This window comes from Centruroides sculpturatus, unplaced genomic scaffold, assembly GCF_000671375.1.
Source record: "Centruroides sculpturatus isolate CEXI.00-Female unplaced genomic scaffold, Cexi_2.0 scaffold32, whole genome shotgun sequence".
NCBI lineage: Eukaryota > Metazoa > Arthropoda > Arachnida > Scorpiones > Buthidae > Centruroides > Centruroides sculpturatus.
In genome coordinates this window covers 29,667-47,946 of record NW_019384445.1, presented here as the reverse complement: position 1 = coordinate 47,946, position 18,280 = coordinate 29,667, and the positions used below count along the sequence as shown (strand labels likewise).

The 18,280-nt window shown below is 32.3% G+C and overlaps 3 protein-coding genes and 1 non-coding gene across 4 annotated transcripts in view; all 4 read right to left on the bottom strand.

Annotated features, from left to right (window-relative positions):
* Window positions 1–813: 813 nt before the first annotated feature.
* On the bottom strand, window positions 814–887 carry Trnat-agu. The gene has a single exon. It is a non-coding gene; the product is annotated as a tRNA-Thr (tRNA).
* Window positions 888–7,834: 6,947 nt separating this feature from the next.
* LOC111620324 (cytochrome P450 4C1-like) lies at window positions 7,835–9,741 on the bottom strand. Its single transcript, XM_023362241.1, has 5 exons — window positions 9,680–9,741; window positions 8,470–8,596; window positions 8,207–8,404; window positions 7,963–8,136; window positions 7,835–7,888 (listed from the first exon to the last, which is right to left on the bottom strand). Exons 1-5 carry the CDS (start codon window positions 9,739–9,741, stop codon window positions 7,835–7,837), a joined length of 615 nt encoding a protein of 204 aa, XP_023218009.1.
* A 1,499-nt stretch (window positions 9,742–11,240) lies between these two features.
* LOC111620345 (cytochrome P450 4C1-like) lies at window positions 11,241–17,713 on the bottom strand. Its single transcript, XM_023362260.1, has 8 exons — window positions 17,684–17,713; window positions 16,264–16,333; window positions 15,396–15,522; window positions 15,133–15,330; window positions 14,889–15,062; window positions 12,048–12,114; window positions 11,791–11,970; window positions 11,241–11,728 (listed from the first exon to the last, which is right to left on the bottom strand). The coding sequence occupies exons 2-8, from the start codon at window positions 16,323–16,325 to the stop codon at window positions 11,571–11,573; spliced, it is 966 nt and encodes a 321-aa protein (XP_023218028.1). The 5' UTR covers window positions 16,326–16,333; window positions 17,684–17,713; the 3' UTR covers window positions 11,241–11,570.
* The window catches only part of LOC111620323 (cytochrome P450 4c21-like), a 5,742-nt gene continuing 4,674 nt past the window's right edge, over window positions 17,213–18,280 (bottom strand). Inside the window, exons 2-5 of the mRNA XM_023362240.1 lie at window positions 18,085–18,197; window positions 17,937–18,022; window positions 17,684–17,874; window positions 17,213–17,355 (exon numbers count right to left, since the gene is read on the bottom strand). Coding sequence (XP_023218008.1) covers window positions 17,213–17,355; window positions 17,684–17,874; window positions 17,937–18,022; window positions 18,085–18,197 — 533 coding nt within the window. The remainder of the gene's footprint in view (window positions 17,356–17,683; window positions 17,875–17,936; window positions 18,023–18,084; window positions 18,198–18,280) is intronic.

Here is an 18,280-nt window from a genome sequence, read left to right as displayed (position 1 = left end):
TTGGTCGCCATAATAATATTGAATAATTGGAAAATTATTTCGAACCAAACCAAACCAAATAAAAACATAAATTACCCTACAAAAAGTTTCAATTTACATTCATTCTTTCAATAAGTTATTTGCATAACTATAAAAGTTGTTTTATTACTTACATTTAAATATTTCCTGAAGTTTTAACAATTTAACATCAAAGATCAAACTCACGAAAGCTTGTAAAATAACATGTGTTATTGCTCGGTGCTGGTATAGATTAATTATAAGCGAAGCTAGGTAATTAGTGTATACTGTAGTGCTAATTGACCCTATTTCAAGTAAAGACAATGCCAGCGATGATAAAATTAAGAAATTCTCAAAGTGAATGCAAAATTTTTAGATTTAAATGTAATCCCTAAAAATTCTCTATAAACAAAATCATCCCAAATTTTTTCCTAAAAAATCAGCTCCCTAAATTCCCATTAGACTCTAAAGTAATCCCTAAATTAAAAAAACCCTAACATGGCAACACTGAACAAAGCTAGTTTCAGTAGTACTGCAGGCATGTGAGCTAGTAGTCGTGTAATCGCATGGAAACAGGGACAGAAAGTTGAATTTGCGACAGACCTATTTTATATCCTATAAACCGAAGATCGATAAAAGCAAAATTTTTAAAATTATAGATTTTTTCTTTAGTACAACAGAAATTTTTAGAACTTATGTAAATTTTTACAATACTTAATTAGCGGCATATTTTATAATATAAATATTTTTTTGGATATCACTTGACTTCACTGTTACGATATTTTTCTTCTTTGTAAAAAGCAAAAGTCACGCAGTAGGCACCGACGAGATTCGAACTCGTGATCTCCTGTTTACTAGACAGGCGCTTTAACCAACTAAGCCACGGCGCCGCGTTGTCTATTCTTATTGCCAAGTGATGCTGTGCTTTTAAGAACCTCTTTCTTGTTTGTAAAAAGCAAAATTTGTTATCGTGTGATTTTCGGAAACGACGAAACTATATTGTACTCGTAATTCTGTTAATTCTACCAGCTTAAGGCCTTGTCGTTTGTCGACGAATATTAAAGTGGAAACAATGCTTATTGCCGTTATGTTTAACAAAATGTGTTTTCATAGCTTAGCATACTAACATACAAATGTGAGAATGCGAGAGCGGAAACAATTCTTTCGATAATTTGTTCATTTTATTTATCACATGATGGTACAGTTTTTGATTTTCCCACTTGATTAATCATTCAATGTAATATTTTAACTAAAAAATACACCAAAAGTCGTCGTATTTCGTCAGAAAAAAAAAGTAGAAGTTCCCTTAGATAGTTGTCGTCGCACATATTTGACGAACATCTGGTTTCTTTCGTCACTTGTATGTCCTATCAGATTATCAAAATACTAAAATTCGATTGGTGAAAACGTAGAATAAAAAGGGAAAAAATTCACGAGTTCTGGTAGTTTACATCCAAGAGAATTTGCCATATTAACCGCTGTCTATGACCAGAAAGAACCTGCCTTACTAATATAAGAAGATAGGGTCGCTCCGATTCTGTAGCATTCATCTCGCATTCTTCCAGTTTGAACAACAGAGGTATTAGCATTATATTTAACCGATTGTAAACTCTTCCTCTGTCTCTGGTTTTATAAGTGTATTTTAGATAGGCTCGATTTTCCATAGGTTGTATTATGTACCTCGATTTATGTATCTCTTTGTTTTATTTTATTGATTAAACCCTTATTGTTATTTGTTAACCTGTTTTATTCCTTCTGTTAGTTAATTACGGGCATTCAACCCGCTACTATCGGAACTTACTCGCGACTCTTCCCGCACGATAGAATATAGCCCTCCGTTACATTTTCCTTTTACATCCTCTTAATCCTTTTAAATAGAACGACATTCTCCACTCTTTCTGAAGGAATACGTTACGTAGAAAATGTTTATTATACTGATTGACAGAATGATACTTACGTCGACGAATAATGTCACATCTTTAGATTTAATCCTTGTGGCTTTAAATCCTCGAATAGCACAACACAGTTAATTATAATTAACACACGACGTTATGCTATTTTCAGTGAAGCTAATCACAAGGTATTAGGTATAAGTATACAAAAATAATATATCATTTTTAATGAATGCGTCAATATCAAAGGAATAGTCTCATTTGATTTCGCATTTTACTTTCCCGGTTGTTTTGTACACATAACGAGCAAAAATATTGGAAATGTTGCCGAAATTTTATCCTCCGAATTTTTTGCAAATCACTATGTTTTGAGACTTCCTAAACCAAAAACATTCTTGTAATTATACTTTTTATATTGATTATCGTTTAATTTGATCTAATTATATTTTAACTATCCGGGCAAGTATAAAATTGCATGTGTGAGCCATCTGCACACATGTCCATACATAGAGAAAATTCCACGAAATGTTTTTCATTTCTCAACGTTCTAAGGTGTCCTAAATACAAAAACGTAAAAATCACGTTAAAGGATATTTTTTACCATACGTTCTCTCTGTTATAACAACAGGAAAAGTGACGTTTATACTACGTATTATTTATCTTATCAAGTCTAAAAATGTCGTTCGAATCTCCTGTTCTGAAGGTGATCTGCAATTTACTTCATGCGGTAGAAAGTATATTCCAGATTATTCCATTTATAATTTCATTTATGATTTAAGACACTAATAAAAACGAAACAGTGATCTGTCTGTTTTGTACTTATCGAGTAAGTGTAACGTTGTTTTTTCAGTAAGTCGTTGTTAAAAATTACACGTTTTTCACCACAAATCTCCCGTGGTTAAGACAACAAACAGCGTTTGTTTCGGGAAAATTGTGTAACGAAGGCGATTTGACGATCGCTTTGAAGTGTGGAAAAATACTTTATTTTCTCACACAATTCACACAATTTAAACATTTTTGTCATAAATACTTACACATTTTTCCTGATGCCTCCTGTTGTGGAATAATGAAGTGCATAATATTACATTTAACTTGTGAGTAAATCTAAGAAATCTTTAATAGTAAGAAAATTAAATGACTTCAATCAATTCTCGTAAACGAACAGGTATAAGAAATTCAATGAAGTTTTTCGACATCGTAAAGATGACAAACAGAATTAGCAAAACACAATAAATCATTGCTCGTTCAGGATCAAATGTTAATGAAAAATTTTTCACTTAAATGATGTATTCGGGTGCAATATGAAAGAGATTGTAGATTTATAAATTTCGATTGTTGTGCGTTTGTTTCTGTGTGTAAATGTTTGTTTATTACTCTACTGTTTTTTCTTATTCTCCAGAATGTAGCTAAATATACGATAATGAAGAGAAGAAATACACAGCAAGAAGGAAGGAGGCCTCCATTAACTATATATTAACTTTCGATTTGTAACAGAAAGTATGATAATTTAATGCAAATACAGTAGAGCCTCGAAAACTCGGCACTCGATAACTCCGGATAAATTGGCCACACCCTGGCAGGGCAAAAAATTCTTAGTTAATTAATTTTCATCATAGACAGCTTTATGCCTCATAAAGTATTTTTCTGGGGATTGTCTTATCAGGTAAATTACTGTAACTGTATTCATTAATTTTCATTTTCATGTGGTAAAGGCTCTATGCCTTCATAAAGGTTGTACTTTTCCTTTGTTTAAGGGTATTTGGGCAGTTTATTCTCTGTTGTATTCTCAAGTAAACAATACATACAAATACAGTACAGTATTTTTTGAGGAAACACTCATACTTAGTTTTTTTAACCCCATTCCCGATAACCCGGCATTTTCACAAACTCGGCCACCCTTCGGTCCACTTTAGTCGAGTTTTCGAGACTCTACTGTATTTCCTCTAAGAGGAGTTAGATAGATGACTGGCATCACACTCACAGGAATAGCATGATGTACAGAAAGATATACTATTAAATTATCATATATTTTAAGCTAAATAAATACAAAATATGATTTAAAATTCCAACCCGGCAGTGTTACGACGTCGCAAAATAATAATTGCTCGTAATAACTTTTTATTTAGTTACTGCAAATGTTATGTGTGAAGAATTCGTCTGTGTTACGTTCGTGTTGCAGATGTGTTACTACTGCTTGACTTTTGTATTGAAACTAGTTTAGTGGCTCACAACATGTCAATGCGCTACGTTTACAAAATACTTTTAAATGCCTTTTATAAGGTTAAAAATTTTTCTACGTTTCAAGTATTAAAAAATTCGAACCTCTTCGAAGGTGTAAAATATTATGCAATTAAATCCAAACACAAAATTCGTGAAAAGCATTTTTACTGCTATGTTGTAAAGTAAATAAATACACTAAACGCTTTAAAATATAATTTTAAAGAATTTCTTACAAAAATTAGTATATTATTTTCGACACAGTGACATTAATCAATCTAAACGAAAAGGGTCTATGTCACATGACAAAGCTGGAAGACGGCATTGATCGTTCACACGTAATAAATCACAGTAATATAAATTGCAAAAAAGTTCAGTTGTTTATAACAAAAGTAGTATGAAAACGTTTTAAGAATATAGAAAAGAAAAGAGCTGAAAGAAATCAGACGTGTGTCAACATTTGCAGGTCGCCTTCTATTTCTATTATCTAGCATTGACCTTTTCTGGCCAGGCTGATCATGTCTATACTATTGAAGCGCGGATTATCATATAGATAAGAATCTAGGATACATGAAACATTGTATTATGAACAACTATTTCGTTAATTTATAGATTTTATATTTTCGGAAAGATAATATTTTGTTCTTTTATCGTTTTTCGACAATCATTCTTATACCGAATTTCGGACGAAGAACGACGTCAGCAGATTCGANCTCAAACACAAACCAATCAGCAAAAGGTGGCAATTTGTCGTAGTGCTGTACTTTCCTTAAATTTATGTTTGTTTGGTACAAGTTTGGAAATAATATAACATCATGGATGCCATAGGTAATACTAACTTTGCTTGCCAAGAATTAACTTATAAATGCATGAATGGAGTGTAAAAATAGTTATGGTATCCAAGAATTCTCAGCGAGAAGAGTCTATTGTTGTATCATTAGATTGACCAAATTGTCAACCTAGTCTAGATATGAAGTATCAGAAACAGTTTAATCTGCAAAGAAAAGTGGACTGTAGATGTTGGAAGAGAAAACAGCACAAAACATTCAGTTTAGGGAATCAGATATGTTTCACCATTACACGAGGAGATTCTATACCCAAATATGTATTTTGTGATTATTTGCCATGTCACACATGTAGAATGTTGCTTCATCACTAAAAACAAACTTCTTAGTAAAACCATCTTCCTTTGGTAATTGTTAGTTGCAAAATCTGCAATTCTTAGCTGGCATGATTTGCTTACTTCCAAGAACTCTGAGCAAAACTTTCTTGTATGCAAGTACTTATTGCTGATATCTTTCCTACAATGATTAGCTAGATATGTTCCTGACAAAATGTAAAACTTCCATAAACAGTTTAAAAAAAAAAATTAAATTATAAAAACAGTACAGTTTTAATAAACTCTAGATACTCATCATATTGTATATCAAACATCTGCACACCTGGAGGTAGTAACTTAATTTTTCTGGGGTCTTATTGTTTTGACCATTAACTGTTGACATATCATATTGACAGAAGATACACACCTAACATAGTCAGTGCATCTTACAATTCTACTAAGCTACAATATTACCTTGATATTGAAATAAAACAGAATTACAAATAAAATTTTTTTTACAATTCCTGTATAAGTTTTCTCACTTAAGTTTTTTTTTACTCTTCAGAAATTTAACAGGGTTCTAACATTTGTTAGCTGGATCCTCTCAGCAAACTGTCCCAGCTGACCTGTCCATTTTGAAGCACACAGGCAGCTAGTATGCCAAAACTTAAGTGTACGATGCACAGATTGCCTTGTCTGTCAGTGTGTGTGATATTCATTGCAAAATCTTTAACTGTCACAATAGACTTGCAAATTAAAGAACTTCACCCTAAAAAAGCACCTGCTAGAGATTTATTAAGTGTTGAATTTTACAAATTTTTTGAAATTGAAATTACAGATATTCTTTATTCCCTATATCAGCGCTGTCCAACTGGCGGCCCGCGGGCCGTATACGGCCCGCCAAATAATTTTTACGGCCCACGAGTTCATTTTACTATGAATAAATTTATGTTACTAAATTATTATTATTGATAAAATTATTTTACTACCGTGTTTCCCCGAAAATAAGACAGTGTCTTATATTAATTTTTGCTCTGAAAAATGCGCTAGGTCTTATTTTCAGGGAATGTCTTATTTTTTCAGGAAGGAGAATTCACATTTATTATTGAACAAAAAAATTCCCAAGTCGAACTTAGACGAGAGTGACGTATATCCGGTGTGTCGAACTGTCACCTTTTTATAGCGTCAACATCGAACTCGCTGACCAATTAGTGCTTACTGAACCATAGCACTATGCAAATGTCATGTGGTTTATCAATCTTCTTGGCCCCCGAAATGTTTGGTGAAGAAAATATGGCCCGCGGGCTATAATAAGTTGGACAGCGCTGCGATAGACTATACTCCACACGTAGTTTCCGCGTGAGTCGACTTTTATTACGTACTGTATATAAGTACTCAAAACTTTAAACAATGGGTTATTGTGTGGCAACGAATTGTAAAAGTAAATCTACAGACGTTCGATTGTTTAGATTTCTTGCAAATAAACAGAGGAAAGCAAAATATAGCGTAGACATCAACAGATGGTTCATGATGCACTTCAAACAGTTTATATATGTAAAGTTTGTAACGAGTGGTTTAATTTTATAACCAATAGTGCTTAATAAAAAAATTATAAGTTTGTTATATTATATTATTATATTCTTTATTATTAAATTTTGTTTTATATTATTGCATCACTTTACGAAGTTCCTATATACGTAATTGCATCAGTTTTAGCACCTATTTAATTAGTTTCAATCACGACAGCCTCAAACATAGAATCAAATATGGATGATTGTTTCTTTTCAACAATTTGATGAAAACGTTATATAAAATTGGAGTTGCATAATCATCCGATATTATTATTATATTTTTGACTGGGAATCACTGGATTTATGCAATTTTAGTTTAATTAATGACGTATAAAACAGACTGCTCCTGCAAGCTTGCTTAAAACATGCGACTCAAAAATCCCCAAAATGGCGGTTTAAAAAGTAGGTCACGCGTGTCCTGATCTTCTTATATAGACCTTGGTCTACACCAGGGCTTTTTAAACTTTTTTATTCACGACCCCATTTATGACTGTGATATTTCTCGCGACCCCCCAAAAAAAATATAAAATAAAGACATATACAAATTTGCAAAAACAATAATGGTGTACTACCACAGTTCACTCTTGCGTTACAATGGAACAGAGACAACTGAATACACTGAATAGCGAGAACACTACACTAGTTCACACTAGTGTTGCTGAATTATTGTCTCGCTGCATCAGAAGTGACACAAAGCGTGCCATTTTCAAACTCTCACAAATTATTTTAAATATTTTGCATTAAAATCTCGCGACCCTAAGATTTCGCTAAGCGACCCTAAATGGGGTCGCGACCCATAGTTGAAGAAGCCCTGGTATACACTGGTAATGCTTACTGCAGGTAGAGTTATAACTACGTTTTCATAATTATACAGTACAGCTTTAAGCATTGTTTTAGGTTTTAGGTTAGAATTACCTTGTATAATTTTAAATACACTAAAGCCTTTAATTAATACCAACTGATGAAGGACTATTTTCTATCAGAAAGTAGTCCAAAATGCATTTTAGGTTTAATCGTTTCAATACCTATGTAGTCATTTTTGTGTTTATCAAACGTTTTTACTTTCGGGATCGTTTGTGCCCATCATTGGTCTGATAAGCTCTCACTATTCCCTACCTCACGGTTGTTGATAATTTAAGCGTCTAAATTTCACCTTTCAACCAGGCATTTATAAGTAAATTGTTACCTTGACAACACATTCCAGATACTTCATTTTTCTTAGGTCTTCGGACGTAATAGAATTATTTATGTCTTCACCAAAAATTTCTTCCTGCTCCTGGTAAACTTTCTCTTGTATATCGGGATGCAATCCGAGCAGATAAAAACACCAAGTAATTCCCATTGCGCTTGTGTCCAGTCCCTAACAAAAAGACAATTCATATATATCCCGAATCTCTTATTCTTAAATTAGTAAATGAAACTGATTTTACTGCGAACATGAATGTATCAACTTCTTCTCTGATATCCTCTTCGTTGAGACTTTTATCCGTTAAATGATGATAAAGCAGTAAATCCAGAAATGCTCGCCTCTTCTTTACCCCTGTAACTTCATTTCCTTCTCGAAAGTTGTCGATTGTTTGATTGTCTTTCAGTTCTTCGATCATTTTGTGTTTCTTTTCTCTAATTACCTGAATTGTTTTCATACTTTAATTAACGACGTATATAGTTTACATATAAAAACAAATGAACTTGCCTTTCTGTCGAATTCGTGAATCGTGTGAATGTCTTTGTAAAATTTTTTCCCTAATGGACTAAGATTGAAAATGGGACTGAACCAATACCAAGGCTTCGTGAACCATTGGATAACTGCGGATGTTATACTGAATTATAAAGCACAATGTGGTATATTATAAATGCTTCAAGTAATTGAAATATATTTCACATTGTAAAAAATATATTAAAATTTTAAACTCGAAACAAAATCACTTTTTTTTTTAAACTTCGTAAAATACGTTTTTCTTTAGATATGTCAGACATGACATAAACAGTGTTAGTTGTTAAAGTGTAATATTAAAATTGATTTATTTATTATTAACTTTTACAGAAATTTACAAAATTTTCATTTGTTTGTTTCTTCTCGCCATTTTCCTATTTTTCTGATATTCAGGCAGACAACATTTGTGTTTTCTCATAAACACCAGCAGGTCCGTCATTTCCGGTAACGTTTGACTGAATCGATGAGATTGTAAATATGCCCATTGATTTCAGGGTTATGCAAAGCTACGAATTTCTTATAGTGTAGTAAAAAAATTTCGCCCTTTGGAACCAGCTTTATTTCTTGTTTGTTTGGAAGAATGAAAGGTCTCTAATAAATACTTAATAATGAAAGTGCGACAATGAAAAAAAAAATTTATTCTTTGTTTATTGCAAAACTACCTTATAGTCAAATAGTTTGATACTGTTACTATATTGCTTAATTGCGCCGTTGAATGTAAAATCGTATTTAGAAGATATTTAGTGTATATTTTCCTGATGAAACAGGCAATAAGAATTGCATTGTATGCGTAAATGAAAACTCTTTCATTTCTTCCATAGAACCACAAGACACATAAAGCAATCTGTACTGTATGCAAAAGTGTGTAACAGCAAGAAACTACAAGTGCTCTGAAAGAGATTTTATCCAGATTTTATCCATGCTATGAAAATCTTTCACAGTTAATTAAAATTACAAGGTCGTTTGTCATCTTTGATCCATTGTCACCTATTGCAATTTTGACTACTCCTAATGGAAAAGCTGAGATTGTTGTACAATAATCGATAGAGAAACGAAAATACTGATTACATGAAAATTAAAAAAAAAATAGCTAGAAAACCCTTAGAGTTATTCAAAAGCAAGTTATAAATAGTTTTAAATAAAAAAAGTTCTATTTAGATTTGTCATTAAATATTTCTTTTCAACTTACTCATTAATGGCAACGCCATAATCGCTATGAGATCTGTCTTGAGTGTTGAATCGAACTCCCATTGCTGAATCAGTTATTCAAAAGCAAGTTATAAATAGTTTTAAATAAAAAAAGTTCTATTTAGATTTGTCATTAAATATTACTTTTCAACTTACTCATTAATGGCAACGCCATAATTAGTACCGGATCTGTCTTGGGTGTTGAATCGAACTCCCATTGCTGAATCTGTAAATAATAATAGTATATTTATTAAATAACACACAGAATTTGTTACTTTCCGTAGTAAAGTCTAACCGTAAGAAATTTCGAACATAATGTGTCTTAATTTGAAAAAGTACTGAGAAAAAGAAAGCCTTGAACAAATTAGAAACGTTTTTTTTTCGTAGTTATAAAGACGACACATTCCAACGTATTAATTCGTAAGAATATCGCTATGAAAATTCGCAATAGCAATCGTACTTGCGATCGGAAGTTTCAATTCCAACGTATTAATTCGTAAGAATATCGCTATGAAAATTCGCAATAGCAATCGTACTTGCGATCGGAAGTTTCAATTCCAACGTATTAATTCGTAAGAATATCGCTATGAAAATTCGCAATAGCAATCGTACTTGCGATCGGAAGTTTCAATTCCAACGTATTAATTCGTAAGAATATCGCTATGAAAATTCGCAATAGCAATCGTACTTGCGATCGGAAGTTTCAATTCCAACGTATTAATTCGTAAGAATATCGCTATGAAAATTCGCAATAGCAATCGTACTTGCGATCGGAAGTTTCAATTCCAACGTATTAATTCGTAAGAATATCGCTATGAAAATTCGCAATAGCAATCGTACTTGCGATCGGAAGTTTCAATTCCAACGTATTAATTCGTAAGAATATCGCTATGAAAATTCGCAATAGCAATCGTACTTGCGATCGGAAGTTTCAATTCCAACGTATTAATTCGTAAGAATATCGCTATGAAAATTCGCAATAGCAATCGTACTTGCGATCGGAAGTTTCAATTCCAACGTATTAATTCGTAAGAATATCGCTATGAAAATTCGCAATAGCAATCGTACTTGCGATCGGAAGTTTCAATTCCAACGTATTAATTCGTAAGAATATCGCTATGAAAATTCGCAATAGCAATCGTACTTGCGATCGGAAGTTTCAATTCCAACGTATTAATTCGTAAGAATATCGCTATGAAAATTCGCAATAGCAATCGTACTTGCGATCGGAAGTTTCAATTCCAACGTATTAATTCGTAAGAATATCGCTATGAAAATTCGCAATAGCAATCGTACTTGCGATCGGAAGTTTCAATTCCAACGTATTAATTCGTAAGAATATCGCTATGAAAATTCGCAATAGCAATCGTACTTGCGATCGGAAGTTTCAATTCCAACGTATTAATTCGTAAGAATATCGCTATGAAAATTCGCAATAGCAATCGTACTTGCGATCGGAAGTTTCAATTCCAACGTATTAATTCGTAAGAATATCGCTATGAAAATTCGCANCATTAATCAATCTAAACGAAAAGGGTCTATGTCACATGACAAAGCTGGAAGACGGCATTGATCGTTCACACGTAATAAATCACAGTAATATAAATTGCAAAAAAGTTCAGTTGTTTATAACAAAAGTAGTATGAAAACGTTTTAAGAATATAGAAAAGAAAAGAGCTGAAAGAAATCAGACGTGTGTCAACATTTGCAGGTCGCCTTCTATTTCTATTATCTAGCATTGACCTTTTCTGGCCAGGCTGATCATGTCTATACTATTGAAGCGCGGATTATCATATAGATAAGAATCTAGGATACATGAAACATTGTATTATGAACAACTATTTCGTTAATTTATAGATTTTATATTTTCGGAAAGATAATATTTTGTTCTTTTATCGTTTTTCGACAATCATTCTTATACCGAATTTCGGACGAAGAACGACGTCAGCAGATTCGAAAATCTTATCTCTATGGTCTAAAGACTTCACGCGAAAATTTCGAACAACATTCGCTAAAGTTGTCTTCATCTCCATCATGGCGAATCTTTGACCTAAAGAAAGGCAAGTACGTCAGAAACACAGGAGGACTTTGCCTCATATCACAATTACTTACCTATGCAATTGCGTGGACCGGCAGAGAACGGTATAAAAGCAAAAGAATGACGGTTCTTGCAGTTTTCTGGCAAAAATCGATCCGGATCGAACACTTCGGGATTTACGAAAACCGTTGGATTATGATGAATACCATAAATGTTTATTACAAGAGATGATTTTGCTGGTACGATATAATTACCTGAAAGGAAATTCAATTGTTATCAATGAAATTGATGCTGTTGCTGTAAATTTTTTACTGTAAAATACGATACATACCCACTTTCAAATCGGATGGATTTTTTCTCGCTATGAAACTTGCCGGAGGATAGATCCTGAGTGTCTCCTGAAATTACTTAAATATTTGAAAATAGTTGCCGAGTATTTGATATCATATATTTTTTTCTGTTTACATACAAAATTCGCAAAATATAAAAATGGTTCGTTGTTCTTAAATACTTTCTGTTAAGATACCAAAAAGTTTCTATTAATATAAAAAAGAAAAAAATGTGAAATATATGTCATAGATACATAAGTATATGGAGATAAAATTGGACAATACTAATAGTTATAGTTTCCTTATCTTTTGTTTCTGGTTAAGAGTAAAAATGTATAAAAGTAGCACTTGTTTATATATATATATTTTTTACATTTAATTGGAAACGTCAGAGACGATTGTATTCCACCCCCCAATGACAAAGAAAAAAAATGATCCCCAATAAAATGATTACAAAATATAAAAGATATAACAGACATAATAAAAAAAATTATAAATTAAGTAAGACAACAGATACATTATATACTATATAAAATAGATTTACATTTATTTTTAAAAAAATTAAAATCACGATATAGATAAGGTTCAACAGGCTGTATGTGAGATACTATACGGTAAAAAAAAGATCTTTGGGAAAGAGAAAGGCGGAAAAAAGGGATGAAGAAGCATGATGTATTACGAGTTCTTACAGTAGGGATGCGGAGACCTAGCCAGTAATTGAAGATTAGACCATTGAAGTATTTAAAACAGAGAATGCGGTCAAAATATTTTAAGCGATCAGAAAGATTTGGAAGACCAAGGCGAACTCTTGCCACATCGTGGTTGTTTGTAATTGGTAAATTGCAGAATTTGTGTATCAGAAAATAAACTTTATTTAATTCAGATTGTATTTTTTGAATCAGATAAGGGGCANTGAAATTACAGATATTCTTTATTCCCTATATCAGCGCTGTCCAACTGGCGGCCCGCGGGCCGTATACGGCCCGCCAAATAATTTTTACGGCCCACGAGTTCATTTTACTATGAATAAATTTATGTTACTAAATTATTATTATTGATAAAATTATTTTACTACCGTGTTTCCCCGAAAATAAGACAGTGTCTTATATTAATTTTTGCTCTGAAAAATGCGCTAGGTCTTATTTTCAGGGAATGTCTTATTTTTTCAGGAAGGAGAATTCACATTTATTATTGAACAAAAAAATTCCCAAGTCGAACTTAGACGAGAGTGACGTATATCCGGTGTGTCGAACTGTCACCTTTTTATAGCGTCAACATCGAACTCGCTGACCAATTAGTGCTTACTGAACCATAGCACTATGCAAATGTCATGTGGTTTATCAATCTTCTTGGCCCCCGAAATGTTTGGTGAAGAAAATATGGCCCGCGGGCTATAATAAGTTGGACAGCGCTGCGATAGACTATACTCCACACGTAGTTTCCGCGTGAGTCGACTTTTATTACGTACTGTATATAAGTACTCAAAACTTTAAACAATGGGTTATTGTGTGGCAACGAATTGTAAAAGTAAATCTACAGACGTTCGATTGTTTAGATTTCTTGCAAATAAACAGAGGAAAGCAAAATATAGCGTAGACATCAACAGATGGTTCATGATGCACTTCAAACAGTTTATATATGTAAAGTTTGTAACGAGTGGTTTAATTTTATAACCAATAGTGCTTAATAAAAAAATTATAAGTTTGTTATATTATATTATTATATTCTTTATTATTAAATTTTGTTTTATATTATTGCATCACTTTACGAAGTTCCTATATACGTAATTGCATCAGTTTTAGCACCTATTTAATTAGTTTCAATCACGACAGCCTCAAACATAGAATCAAATATGGATGATTGTTTCTTTTCAACAATTTGATGAAAACGTTATATAAAATTGGAGTTGCATAATCATCCGATATTATTATTATATTTTTGACTGGGAATCACTGGATTTATGCAATTTTAGTTTAATTAATGACGTATAAAACAGACTGCTCCTGCAAGCTTGCTTAAAACATGCGACTCAAAAATCCCCAAAATGGCGGTTTAAAAAGTAGGTCACGCGTGTCCTGATCTTCTTATATAGACCTTGGTCTACACCAGGGCTTTTTAAACTTTTTTATTCACGACCCCATTTATGACTGTGATATTTCTCGCGACCCCCCAAAAAAAATATAAAATAAAGACATATACAAATTTGCAAAAACAATAATGGTGTACTACCACAGTTCACTCTTGCGTTACAATGGAACAGAGACAACTGAATACACTGAATAGCGAGAACACTACACTAGTTCACACTAGTGTTGCTGAATTATTGTCTCGCTGCATCAGAAGTGACACAAAGCGTGCCATTTTCAAACTCTCACAAATTATTTTAAATATTTTGCATTAAAATCTCGCGACCCTAAGATTTCGCTAAGCGACCCTAAATGGGGTCGCGACCCATAGTTGAAGAAGCCCTGGTATACACTGGTAATGCTTACTGCAGGTAGAGTTATAACTACGTTTTCATAATTATACAGTACAGCTTTAAGCATTGTTTTAGGTTTTAGGTTAGAATTACCTTGTATAATTTTAAATACACTAAAGCCTTTAATTAATACCAACTGATGAAGGACTATTTTCTATCAGAAAGTAGTCCAAAATGCATTTTAGGTTTAATCGTTTCAATACCTATGTAGTCATTTTTGTGTTTATCAAACGTTTTTACTTTCGGGATCGTTTGTGCCCATCATTGGTCTGATAAGCTCTCACTATTCCCTACCTCACGGTTGTTGATAATTTAAGCGTCTAAATTTCACCTTTCAACCAGGCATTTATAAGTAAATTGTTACCTTGACAACACATTCCAGATACTTCATTTTTCTTAGGTCTTCGGACGTAATAGAATTATTTATGTCTTCACCAAAAATTTCTTCCTGCTCCTGGTAAACTTTCTCTTGTATATCGGGATGCAATCCGAGCAGATAAAAACACCAAGTAATTCCCATTGCGCTTGTGTCCAGTCCCTAACAAAAACACAATTCATATATATCCCGAATCTCTTATTCTTAAATTAGTAAATGAAACTGATTTTACTGCGAACATGAATGTATCAACTTCTTCTCTGATATCCTCTTCGTTGAGACTTTTATCCGTTAAATGATGATAAAGCAGTAAATCCAGAAATGCTCGCCTCTTCTTTACCCCTGTAACTTCATTTCCTTCTCGAAAGTTGTCGATTGTTTGATTGTCTTTCAGTTCTTCGATCATTTTGTGTTTCTTTTCTCTAATTACCTGAATTGTTTTCATACTTTAATTAACGACGTATATAGTTTACATATAAAAACAAATGAACTTGCCTTTCTGTCGAATTCGTGAATCGTGTGAATGTCTTTGTAAAATTTTTTCCCTAATGGACTAAGATTGAAAATGGGACTGAACCAATACCAAGGCTTCGTGAACCATTGGATAACTGCGGATGTTATACTGAATTATAAAGCACAAATGTGGTATATTATAAATGCTTCAAGTAATTGAAATATATTTTACATTGTTAAAAATATTTTAAAATTTTACTTTTAAACAAAATTACTTCTTTTTAAACCTCGTAAAATACCTTGAAGGTTTAGACTATTTACAAAAGTATGAAATTTTCGAGTCTATCTTAATCCTTGTAATACACTCCAGAAGTAACAGTTAACATGGGTTTTATTGAAGAATATACTTCTTAAAACAAAGATAAACAATAAGTAAAAAATTCACAAAGTTAAAAACGATCAAGTGTCAGCATTCTGTTTTAGGTTCTGACACTTTACATTAAAAACATGAAAAGGACAATGTTGTGAGAATGGAAAAAAATGGAAAGGACAATGTTGTGAGAAGAATTCTTTATGTTTTTTCTAGATTTTATCATGGCTAAAATCTAAAAAAAACATGTGAGATTTTATCTAGATTTTATCCATGCTATGAAAATCTTTCACAGTCATTTAAAATTACAAGGTCGTTTGTCGTCTTTGATCCATTGTCACCTATTGCAATTTTGACTACTCCTAATAGAAAAGCTGAGATTGTTGTACAATAATCGATAGAGAAACGAAAATCCTGATTACATGAAAATTAAAAAAAATAGCTAGAAAATCCTTAGGGTTATTCAAAAGCAAGTTATAAATAGTTTTGAATAGAAAAGTTCTATTCAGATTTATCATTAAACATTTCTTTTCAACTTACTCATTAACGGCAACTCCATAATCAGTGCCAGATCTGTCTTGAGTGTTGAATCGAACTCCCATTGCTGAATCTGTAAATAATAACAGTATATTTATAAAATAACATATTGAATTTGTACACTTTTCTTAGTAAAGTTGTCTGTTTTGACTGTAAGAAATTTCGAATATACTCGAACTCAATTTGAAAAAGTACTGAGAAAAAGAAAGGCTTTAACAAATTAGAAACGTTTTCTTTTTCATGATTATGAAGATGACACATTCCAATGTATTAATGCGTCAGAATATCGCTATGAAATTTCGCAATTGCAGTTGTACTTACGATCGGAAGTTTCGTTGGCTCTAATTCAGAATCTGTCGGTCCGTGCCTCATTATTGTTTTTTCTGCTATTGTTCGGTTCGTTGACCTCACGATGTGTTTGATTAAAACAGATTGTCTTATTTGCAAAATAAAAACAAAAACCAAATTTCTCTAAATGAAAGATAATGTTTAATTTACAATAACATTTCGAAATTGTCGTAATGAAGAGACAAGTTTAAAAAACACACTCTCAACTGCTCGTTCATTTTTCAGCACATTTTCGAATTGTAGTTTTTTTATAATACTGTATTCAAAAAAAAATGTTAAAAACATTTTTTACGCTTGTAAAAAGGTAATTTTCTCTGCAAGTAAACATTGCTTAATCAATTCTTACCTCCAATAATATCCAAAGTGCACAGACTGATTAGCTCGTCAATAAGAAACTCTTCATTTTGCTTTTTATTTTTCAACTTTTCAATTAAGATGTTTGAGTGGTCGTTGAAAATTCCTTGAAAGTCTTCGAGAATTCGAAAGTGAAATGCCGGAGTTAACAATTTCCTACGATGTCTCCACTTGTCGTTCGAACTGTTTCGATTGTAAATAAATAAATTACTTGTATTAATGTGAAATATTCGATGATTGTTTTACCTTGTTAGAAGACTGTTCCCAGCCACGGATGAAGAATATTATAAATCCAATCTTTGTTGATCACGGTGTTATTCTTTAGCACTTCCTGTATTAAATAATCAATTGTTAACGTGACAAAGCACTTATTACGTGACGAAGCAAGTATACCTGAACCACATCGGGGTGAGATAATACAATATAATTATAGCCACCCCAAGAAAGTTTCATCACTTTCTCTTCGATGAATCCCAAACACGCACAACTCAATAGTTGNAAATTCTCGAAATGAAAGAAAATTTTCATTCACAATACCGTTTCGAAATTGTCGTAATGAAGAGACAAGTTTAAAAAACACACTCTCAACCGCTCGTTTATTTTTCAGCACATTTTCGAATTGTAGTTTTTTCAGAATATTAAAAAAATGTTAAAAACATCTTTTTCTGCTTGTAAAAAGGCAATTTTCCCTGCAAGTAAGCATTGCTTAATAAATTCTTACCTCCAATAATATCCAAATTGCACAGTCTGATTAGCTCGTCAATAAGAAACTCTTCAGTTTGCTTTTTATTTTTCAACTTTTCAACTAAGATGTTTGAGTGGTTGTTGAAAATTCTTTGAAAGTCTTCGAGAATTCGAAAGTGAAATGCCGGAGTTAACAATTTCCTACGATGTCTCCACTTGTCGTTCGAACTGTTTCGATTGTAAACAAATAAATTACTTGTATTAATGTGAAATATTCGATGATTGTTTACCTTGTGAAAAGACCTGTTCCCAGCCACGGATGAAGAATATTATAAATCCAATCTTTGTTGATTACGGTGTTATTCTTTAGCACTTCCTGTATTAAATAATCAATTGTTAACGTGAGAAAGCACTTATTATGTGATCAAGCAAGTATACCTGAGCCACTTCGGGGTGAGATAATACAATATAATTATAGCCACCCCAAGAAATTTTCATCAGTTTCTCTTCGATAAATATCAAACACGCACAACTCAATAGTTGAGTTATAACTATAAGAAATTATTAAACAGGGCATTAACTTTTACTGATCGTTATTCAAAAACAAATCCGTAAATAATAACATTATATCGTA